The following is a 10,596-nucleotide window of genomic DNA, read 5'->3' on the forward strand; positions in this document are numbered from 1 at the left end:
TGAGCTGAAAGTTTAGAGGGACGGCCAGGTCTTGGTAGATTTGCAGTGGTCTGATACTCCTTCCATTTCAATATTATCGCTTGCACAGTGCTCCTTGGGATGTTTAAAGCTTGGGAAATATTTTTGTATCCAAATCCGGCTTTAAACTTCTTCACAACAGTATCTCGGACCTGCCTGGTGTGTTCCTTGTTCTTCATGATGCTCTCTGCGCTTTTAACGGACCTCTGAGACTATCACAGTGCAGGTGCATTTATACGGAGACTTGATTACACACAGGTGGATTGTATTTATCATCATTAGTCATTTAGGTCAACATTGGATCATTCAGAGATCCTCACTGAACTTCTGGAGAGAGTTTGCTGCACTGAAAGTAAAAGGGGCTGAATAATTTTATACGCCCAATTTTTCAGTTTTTGATTTGTTAAAAAAGTTTGAAATATCCAATAAATGTCGTTCCACTTCATGATTGTGTCCCACTTGTTGTTGATTCTTCACAAAAAATACAGTTTTATATCTTTATGTTTGAAGCCTGAAATGTGGCAAAAGGTCGCAAAGTTCAAGGGGGCCGAATACTTTCGCAAGGCACTGTATATATGGTATTTTCTTTCACAGTTACAGTAAACAATGCTTGAAATACAGTACATTGCACATGTGGTTTTATACATTTGAAATACCATAGCAACAAGCTTTTTGAATGAGGTAGGAATGTATATGCCCATACGAAAATATAAAATACTTAAGTAATACTTTTATAACAAAACATACTTTAGAAACAACATAGTACACAAAAAAACATGGCTAGTCTTTAAAACAAAGAGAAAAATTATAATAGGACAGGCTAATATTAAACACTCACAGGTAGATCAATTACAAAGCTTAGGTAGGCAGTTTACTCTAAAGTAGAGGGAAATTGCAGTGTCTCAACATACAGTAGGTAAAGAAACGTTGCCACATTTGGTAGAATTTGTCAGAAGAATCCTGTAGTGTATATTTTACCTTCTCCAATTTAATAAAGTGTAAGACATCTTTAATCCACACAAAATGAGAGGGATATTTCCACAGAAGTAAAATTAACCTTCTTGCCAACAAACTCACAAAGGCTACAAAGTTAGATATGTATTTTGGTAGTGTTATAGTATCAGGTATTATCCCAAATAATGATGTTATGAAAGTAGGAGCAAAAGGCACTTGTAATACTTTAGATATGGTATCACAGATGGCAGACAAATAGTTATGTAGAGAAGAGCATGACCAAAACACATGTATTAATGAAGCAGGAGCTTGCCAACACCTGTCGCAAACAGGATCAATGCACATTAAATATATTTTATTATATCATCATTTATAATTCTAATTCTAATTAATTTATAATGTTGTTTAGGATGTTGTGGAGGTGTGTGTGATGTTAATGTGTTTTAGAGCTGTGTGTGATGCTAGTAACAATGTTTTAGAAGTGTGTGCGATGTTAGTATGTTTGAGGTGTGTGATGTTAGAAATTATGTTTTAGAACTGTATGTGATTCTAGTAGTGATGTTTTAGATGTGTGTGTGATACTACTAAGGATGTTTTATAGACATGTGTGATGTTACTAATGATGTTTTAGAGCTGTACCATGTCAGTAACGGTGAAAGCATACCGTGCCGACCAATGCTGGTGTCTGTCTATCACCTCTGACCAAAAAACATCGGCCAGCATTTCATATTAATTTCCCTGTGGCAACCCACTGCTAATAATTGTTGGTGCGGTCTGCTTTCCCCTTAAAGATGTTTTGCACGGAGACGGTTAAGCAGGCAACACTCCTCTGCGCAGTGCATCATCAGTTTTTTCATTCAGAAGTGTCAAACTGATATTTTCCCCTGTTCTTTATTTCTATTGTTGTGGAAATATTCAGTTTGAGGCTTTTGATGTTGCTTCCTGTCAGTATGACTTAACTTCCTGAGAGAGCTGCAAACCTACCACGGAAATTAAATGTGTGAGAGAGAGAAAGAGAGAGAGGGAAAGAGAGAGAGGGAGAGAGAGCAATGGAGAGAGAGAGAGAGTGAGGTGAGAGGTTAGATACTTGGCTTGCCTGCTCTCAGATAAGAGGAAACTGAGATCTGCCAGCATCCACACATTACAGACATTACAGAAAGAGAGGTGTCAGCTGGTGTTCTGAGCTTGGTTTTAGGAGGCTGAAAGTCGACTATTGAGAGGATAGTGTTAGCAGTATAGTAGTGTGGAGTGGTCCACAGCCATGGAACAGGAAAAACTAGCCGTGTACCACGGAGCCATCAGCAGAGAGGAGGGGGAGATGAGGCTGTGGACAGCAGGACGGGACGGCAGCTACCTGATACGCAACAGTGAGAGTCTAGCTGGGCTCTACTGCCTCTGTGTGCTGTGAGTATCTTACACACACAGTGGTGGAAAAAGTATTAAATTGTCACACTTTAGTAAAATAAAAGGCACCTTAATAGAAATTGACTCAACAAAAAGTAGTTACCCCATTAAAATAATACTTGAGTAAAAGTGTAAAAGTATTTGGTTTTAAATACAATTAAGTACAGTGGTGAGAAAAGTACTACTTGAGTACTTGAGTAAAAGTAAAAAGTAAAAATGCTATATTCCTTAATATTAAGCAAAACTGATTTTCTTGTTTTTTTTCCAAAAAATAAACAACTGCAATCCTCAAGGAATGAATTTAACACCAGAGTCCTAAACTGCCTTGGCGGCACCAGGGAATCAAGGTGCAAGTAATTTAGCAGTTTATTCCAACAATGGGGGGCACTAAAACTAAAGGAGGATTTACCTAAATTGGTCGAGACCAGAAGTTAACCAACCCTGCAAGCGGGTTTAGTAACTCATACTTTAATACTAGCAAGTTAGGTCAGTTGGAAGCTTGTGTAGTAGAGCTTTGTAACAAAAAGGGAGTAATGAAGTGATCTATAGGACTTCAATGAGGACCAGCCAACCTTTTGATACAGGATGCAGCGGTGGAAAAAGTACTCCATCTTCATACTTGAGTAAAGTTAAGATACCTTAATAGAAAATGACTCAAGTAAAAGTAAAAGTTACCCAGTAAAATACTATTTGAGTTAAAGTCAAAGTATTTGTTTGTAAATGTACTTAAGTACAGTGGAGGTAAAGTACTAAAGTGTTTTACTTAAAAGTAAAAGTAAATGCTATATATCAAATTACTTATATTAAGCAAACCGACAGCATTTTGTACATTTAACACTCCAACACTCAAATTTAATTTACAAACTCCTCCAGATCAGAAGCAGTAGGGACACCTCATATACAGTAAATGCGTGAATTGGACCATAACTATATCCTGCCTAAGCATTCTAAAATTAACAAATACTTTTTGGTGTCAGGGAAAATGTATGGGTCAGGGAAAATGTATGGAGTAAAAAGTACATATTTTCTTTCAGAATATAGTTATGTAAAAGTACTAAAAAATATAAATAGTAAAGTGCAGATACAGTGCCTTCGGAAAGTATTCATACCCCTTGACTTATTCCACATTTTGTTGTGTTAGTCTGAATTCAAAATGGATAAAACAAATAATTGTATCTCACTCATTTATACACAATACCCCATAATGACAAAGTGAAAACATGTGATTCCCACGGGGGACCAGTATGGAAATGTATGCACTCACTACTGTAGGACGTTCTGGATAAGAGTGTCTGGTAAAAGTCTCTAAGAGCTTTCCACACCTTGATTGTGCAACATTTGCCCATTATTCAATTCAAAATTCTTCAAGCTCTTTCAAGTTAGTTGTTGATCATTGCTAGACAACCATTTTCAGGACTTGCTATAGATTTTCAAGCAGATGTAAGTCAAAACTGTAACTCAGCCTCTCAGGAAGATTCACAGTCTTCTTGGTAAACAACTCCAGTGTAGATTTGGCCTTGTGTTTTAGAGTATTGTCCTGATGAAAGGTGAATTAATCTCCCAGTGTCTGGTGGAAAGCAAACTGGAAGGCAGTTTGCTTCCATTCTGTTTTTTTTTATCCTAAAAATCTCCTCAGTCCTTAACAATTACAAGCATACCTATAACATGATGCAGTCACCACTATGCATGAAAATATGGAGAGTGGTACGCAGTAATGTCTTGTTTTTGATTTGCCTCAAACAAAATCCTTTGTATTCAGGACAAAAAGTGAATTGCTTTGCCACATTTTTTTTGTGGTATTACTTTATTGCCTTGTTTGCAAGTTTTGGAATATTTGTTATTCTGTACAGGCTTCAATCTTTTCACTCTGGCAAATAGGTTAGTATTGTGGATAGGGCTGTGGTGGTCACAACATTTTGTCAGTTGGTGATTGTCAAGCAAATAACTGTTGATCTCACGGTAATTGACCGTTAATTAACACTTTTAGCATCTCCTGGCTTCCACACAAACCACTGATGCAGACCTTTGGAACATCTACATTTTAAAAATTCTAATAAATCCATGTAATATAGTCTACACCTTCACAATAAATCCATTATTTATTTTAGACAGGTCTAAAGAAGCATGATATGAAGAACATGTAGTCTATTTCAGAAGAACAGAATAGCATACTCTGAGTTGTCCTTATGTTAGGTCCTGATTTAGCTATGTCAAATGGCTGTGGGCTACACTAGTTCATTTAGCAGACAAGATTATCTTAGCATGACATGGCATTATTTTATACTATGAAGAATACAATTGAACAATGCTGAATAAAATAGAAAGGATATTTTCTCCAAATGATTTGAAGGAGTGTACACATGCTGTATTGAGTGGTTAACAAAGAAATGGGTACTCCTATATGCTTAATTTAGAGTTATTAATGTAACTTTAGTTGTTCTACAAATGTTGGGCTAATATGTTTTGATTTTTAATACATTGAAAGGCTGCATTGTTAAAATATAATTTATTTCACCTTTATTTAACCAGGTAATGTTAGTTGAAAACAAGTTCTCATTTGCAACTGTGACCTAGCCAAGATAAAGCATAGCAATACGACACATACAACAACATAGAGTTACACATGGAATAAACAAAACAGAGTCAATAATATAGTAGAACAAAAGAAAACAAAAAGTTATATACAGTGAGTGCAAATGAGATAAGATAAGGGAGTTAAGGCAATAAATAGGCCATGGTGGCGAAGTAATTACAATATAGCAATTACACACTGGAATGGTAGATGTGCAGAAGATGAATGATGTGACTAATGATGATTTGAAAAAAGTAGCTTGAAAGGCATGAGCTCTGCTTTGGTTTTTTTTGCATAGACTGTACACACGACATCAGTCGTTTGACAAGCACTTGATAATGCCTAGAATTTCACAGTGGCATCCCTTTTGTGTGGCAATAATGTACCCTAAAAATAATCCAGGACTTTTGCGGCAAGAGGCCATTAGGCACGTTAGGCACGATGTGTCTGGGTGCTGCACGCTCCATCATGTGAATGTGTATATTTCACGTGCTACAAGTGAAGACAGACACATCGGGGACACAACTGCACCTGTCCTTATGCAATTCCAAGATGTATATTGAAGATATTGGAAGAACTGTCCACATTTACTTTTCGTCAGCCAACAATATTAGTAGGCCTAATGAACAGCAAGATCACTAACCTATGTCAATCTACTATCCCCCATAGTACAAAAGTCGGACCTATTCTATTCTGTGGAAGAAATTCATATTTCAAACATAGTCTGGGACAGTTGTGGGATCCAAAAGATCCCAAATTAATACAACCACTTAGCATCAAATATTTTTTTACGCAATGTGGCTGACGCAACAGATCAGAACATTTAGCTTAATATTTTGATAAACTATTAGGCTATTTCTTCACATTATAAGCGCAGCAATGTGCATATGGTGGTAGGCTATAAGCGCAAATGTTCCATTAGCGGAAAACACCATTATCAAAGGTGACAGCAAATACAATTATGCATGTAATGCTTTTATTATAAAGGTGCATTTTTATGTTGACAATTATCTTCCCCAAACTTATGTATACCAGTTAGGCTCTACACCCCTTGTAAAGCAGATTAATGTTCCTAATTTTACTTGGCTACTTTAGTTGTGATACAAACCTTATTAAAACATATAGGCCTATGGGGTAGGCTACATGAGGTGTGAGACTATGATTCGAAAAAGTTGCAAAAAAAAGGCATTGTTTCTTATGCTGGGCATCATTCACAAGTGATAATATATAATTCATAGGCTAGTATTGTCCACCATCTGACTATTCTTGATTTAATCTTGTCTTTACATATACTAAATAATATATGTGTGAAATTAGTTTTGATTTAGAATAGACCATTATCATGCACCTGTATCAGAACACTATGTACTTAAATAGTGAATGGAGGACGCTTTTCCCTGTGGTTTATTTTCATGCCAGCCATGTAGGCTATACTCCTGTTGAAAATATATGCAATGTGCTTAATATTAGGAAAGTTGAGAAATATATAGAGTAGGCTTAGCCTATAGAAAGCTGATCCTCCTATTTTTTGTGGAGGCCATCACTCTTGTTTTCTTGCGCAATTGCATAGCCTATTGAAATGTTGCACAACATGCAGTGTTTGATTTGATTTTTGAACACATTTGCATTGCTGTCAGAGTTATTAGAGGGACAATAGAGTGCTGAGTACCAGGCAGTTAGTAAGTTTGGTAGGCTACTAATCACGATCAACAGCTTCAGAGCTTAGAGAAGCTTAATTACCATGACTAAACTGTCACATGGAATTTGACTGCCTTTCATGACTCGTGACTGCCAGTGTGGCAGTAATATGGTTACCGCAACAGCCCTAATTGTGGAGTAACAACAATGTTGTTGATCCATCCTCAGTTCTCTTATCACAGCCATTAAACTCTGTAACTGTTTTAAAGTCACCATTGGCCTCATGGTGAAATCCCTGAGCGGCTTCCTTCCACTCCGCTGCAACTGAGTTAGGAAGGATGGTTGTATCTGTGTAGTGTCTGGGTGTATTGATATACCCTCCAAAGTTTAATTAATAACTTTGCCATGCTCAAAGGGATATTCAATGGCTGTTTTTTATTTCTACCCATCTACCAATAGGTGCCCTTGGAAAACATTGGAAAACCTGCCTGGTCTTTATGGTTGAATTTGAAATTCACTGCTCGACTGAGGGACATTACAGATCATTGTATGTGTGGGGGTACAGAGATTAGCTAGTCATTCAAAAATCATGTTAAACACTAGTATTGCACACAGAGGGAATCAATGCAACTTTATGTGACTTGTTAAGGACATTTTAATCCTGAACGTAGTTAAGCTTGCCATAACAAAGGGGTTGAATACTTATTGACTGAAGACATTTCAGCTTTTCATTTTTAATTCATTTGTAAAAGCATAATTCCACTTTGATTTTGTGGGGTGTTGTGTGTAGGCCAGTGACAAAATCTCAATTTAATATATTTTAAATTCAGGCTGTGAAACAACATAATGTGGAAAAAGTAAATGGGTGTGATTACTTTCGGGAAGGCTCTGTACCCCAAAAATCTACTTAACTAGTATTTTTACTTAAGTACTTTACACACACACACACACACACACACACACACACACACACACACACACACACACACACACACACACACACACACACACACACACACACACACACACTGTGATTGTCTGCTATGTGCATGGTCAAACTTACTGTGTGGGTGTGTGTGCAGGTATAAAGGCTATGTGTACACATATAGGCTGTCCCTGGATGGTGGAGGCTCCTGGACAGCAGAGGTAAGACACCAGACCTCCTGTCTCTCTCTTTTTCGCTCTTTCTCACCCTCTCTATCTTTCTCAAGCTCTCGCCACCACACTAACTGATGTTATTCCTGATTCCTCCTGTCTCTTTATCTCCCCATCTCCCTTTCTCTCCCCCCCTTTCTTTCTTCCTCACCCTCTCTGTCTCTCTCTTCTAGACTACTCCCGGTGTGGAGAAACGATACTTTCGGAAAATGAAGAACTTGATAACAGCTTTCCAGAAACCAGGCCAAGGCATTGCTACACCTCTCCTCTACCCCGTAACCATGCAGAGTCACACGCACCCTGTCACCACAGAGAATCATACACAGCCTGGCAACATGAAAGCACACCCTAGCAGCCCGCCACCAACTCACACCACTGAGAATCATTACCAACAGTAGACAACAGCTTAGAGACACAGAGGGAGACAGACTACGCTAGAGACAGACATTCTTGATGTGAGCCTGTATTCTTATGTTGTCATTGTGCCAGTCATTAATTTGAAAATAGCATTTGGTTTCGGTATCAAAACTTCAATGTGATCCTTTAAATCTCTTTACATCTGTAGTATCGACGTTCTATATTGGTGTTTAAAATGTGTTTGTAAGACAGTATTGTTGCTATATTTGATTACAACTCAACTACATAGTTTCATGTCAGCCGATTAAATAGTATGCTTTATTTTTAAAGTAAAATAATTTCTAACTGACAAATGAAAATGTGTTACCAATGCTAATAAATAAATGCCATTGGTTAATATGTACGTTTCTGTAAAGTTTATCTATCTCACACATGCATGGCACCTCATCATGGACAATCATCTCCAGGAAAGACTAAGGCCTTAATTAATTCAGATCAAGCTTTAATAACCCGCATTGACCGACATCCACATTGTGCATGTTTTTGGCGGTATAAGCTGTCAAATAGGTGGATGGTCTTGTGTGTCCCCACCAGGTTAGGAATTCAATGGGTCGAGAGAAAGTGTAGTGCATGTTTTCATCTTAATTTGGATGGAGGGATTTATTGTCTATCAGTTTAATCGAGGAGTATTTTTTATTTATTTTACCTTTATTTAACTAGGCAAGTCAGTTAAGAACAAATTCTTATTTTCAATGACAGCCTAGGAACAGTGGGTTAACTGCCTTGTTCAGGGGCAGAACAGATTTTTACCTTGTCAGCTCAGGGATTCAATCTTGCAACCTATCAGTTACTAGTCTAACTCTCTAACCACTAGGCTACCTGCCGCCCCAGTAGACAATAGAACATCAGGCAATCCTGTGTTTGAATTTGTAACACGGCTGCATGGGATTTGTCGGATTATAAATCTGGTGTGGTTTCATTGCATCCAATTGCTGTGTTTGTGATAGCGTAATGCAAGGAGCGGCTTGTGGATTTGACAGCTCTAATGCAGTTCACCTCTGACAACTCCAAAACAACTACTATGTAGGTGTCGGCTAGGATCTGTTTGAATCTAGCTCTAACTATAGCCCTATATCTCTGTAGTGACTGGATGAAAAATTACTGAGAATAATCACGGACAATATTGCCACTCCTATTTTCCATATCTTCAATCTAAGCCTACTAGAAAGTGTTATGCTACCCAAGAATAGGAAATCCCCCTTTACTGGCTCAAATAGCCAACCAATCAGCCTGTTATCAACCCTCAGTAAACTTTTGGGAAAAGTTGTGCTTGACCAGATACAATGCTGTTTTGCTATTTTACTGTAAACAAATGGACAACAGACTTTCATCACACTTATAGGAAGGACATTTAATAAGCACAGCACTTACACAAATGACTGATATTTGGCTGAGAGAAATTGATTGTGGGAGCACTTCAGTGCGGCTTTTGACATTATTGATCATGGTCTGCTGATGGAAAAACATATGTGTTATGGCTTTACACCCCCTGCTATATTGTGGATAAATAGTTACCTATCTAACAGAACACAGAGGGTGTTCTTTATTGGAAGCCTCTCCAACATAATCCAGGTAGAATCTTACTTTTTTCAATCTTTACTAATGACATGAGTCATTACTAATGGCCTTGAGTAAAGTCAGTGTTTCTATGTATGCGGATGACTCAACACTATACACATTAGCTACTACAGCAGGTGAAATCAATGCAATACTTAGCAAAGAGCTGCAGTTAGCTTAAGAATGGGTGGCAAGAATTAAATTAGTCATTAAAGTTTTTTCCAACTGCTTACACACAAAATAATTTCATGTCACACGATTTTTGAAACCTCTCACTCAAAGTGCAAAACTACACACCAAATATCCAAAACCATAAGCTATTTCTCAGGCTTTGACTCAGTTGTCAATTGCATAAAACACTTTTTTCCAAAACACTACACACAATTCTCTACCTAAAACACAAAAATCTAACAGGAAGTAACTTGCTTTCCTTTTCCAAACACAACCAATCAAAATGCTACACTTATTCACCAGGTCACACACACACTCCTCACATGTGCAAAAACGAATAGCTTAACTGATCACTAACCAATCATTGCTTTACTGTAGTATAGGCCTATAAATAGGTCAAAGGTCAGATTACCTGTTTTGAACAATGGATGCCAACAATGGACAGAGAGCAAGAGGAGTAGGAGGGAGAGGAAAAGGAAGAAGAGGACGAGGGCAAAGAAGAGAAGGAAGGAGAGCCAACGGTTTGACCATGAGAGAGGCTGGACTGAGAGTCCAGCCCAACTTGAGTCGATTTACAGTGGCGTCCATAATTCGAACCTTCAGAAATGAGAACAGGTATGCAACTATCTAATTACTATTTTAGCATTACAGTAATGTACTGTAAAATACGTATGACTGCATAGTATTGCATAAACATTTGTAACTGTAAG

General features: G+C 37.7%; 1 protein-coding gene across 1 annotated transcript; it reads left to right on the top strand.

The window, feature by feature from the left end:
* The first annotated feature begins 2,095 nt into the window (after window positions 1-2,095).
* On the top strand, window positions 2,096-8,499 carry LOC139379370 (SH2 domain containing 1A duplicate b). Its single transcript, XM_071122178.1, has 3 exons — window positions 2,096-2,376; window positions 7,669-7,732; window positions 7,915-8,499. Exons 1-3 carry the CDS (start codon window positions 2,234-2,236, stop codon window positions 8,137-8,139), a joined length of 432 nt encoding a protein of 143 aa, XP_070978279.1. The 5' UTR covers window positions 2,096-2,233; the 3' UTR covers window positions 8,140-8,499.
* Window positions 8,500-10,596: the final 2,097 nt, after the last annotated feature.

This window comes from Oncorhynchus clarkii, chromosome 21, assembly GCF_045791955.1.
Source record: "Oncorhynchus clarkii lewisi isolate Uvic-CL-2024 chromosome 21, UVic_Ocla_1.0, whole genome shotgun sequence".
Taxonomy (NCBI): Eukaryota; Metazoa; Chordata; class Actinopteri; order Salmoniformes; family Salmonidae; genus Oncorhynchus; species Oncorhynchus clarkii.

Coding starts and splice junctions, on each gene's coding strand:
- LOC139379370 (XM_071122178.1), top strand. CDS start 2,234: ATGGAACAGGAAAAACTAGCCGTGTACCACGGAGCCATCAGCAGAGAG. Junction 2,377..7,668: donor CTCTACTGCCTCTGTGTGCT/GTGAGTATCTTA, acceptor GTGTGTGTGCAG/GTATAAAGGCTATGTGTACA. Junction 7,733..7,914: donor GAGGCTCCTGGACAGCAGAG/GTAAGACACCAG, acceptor TCTCTCTTCTAG/ACTACTCCCGGTGTGGAGAA.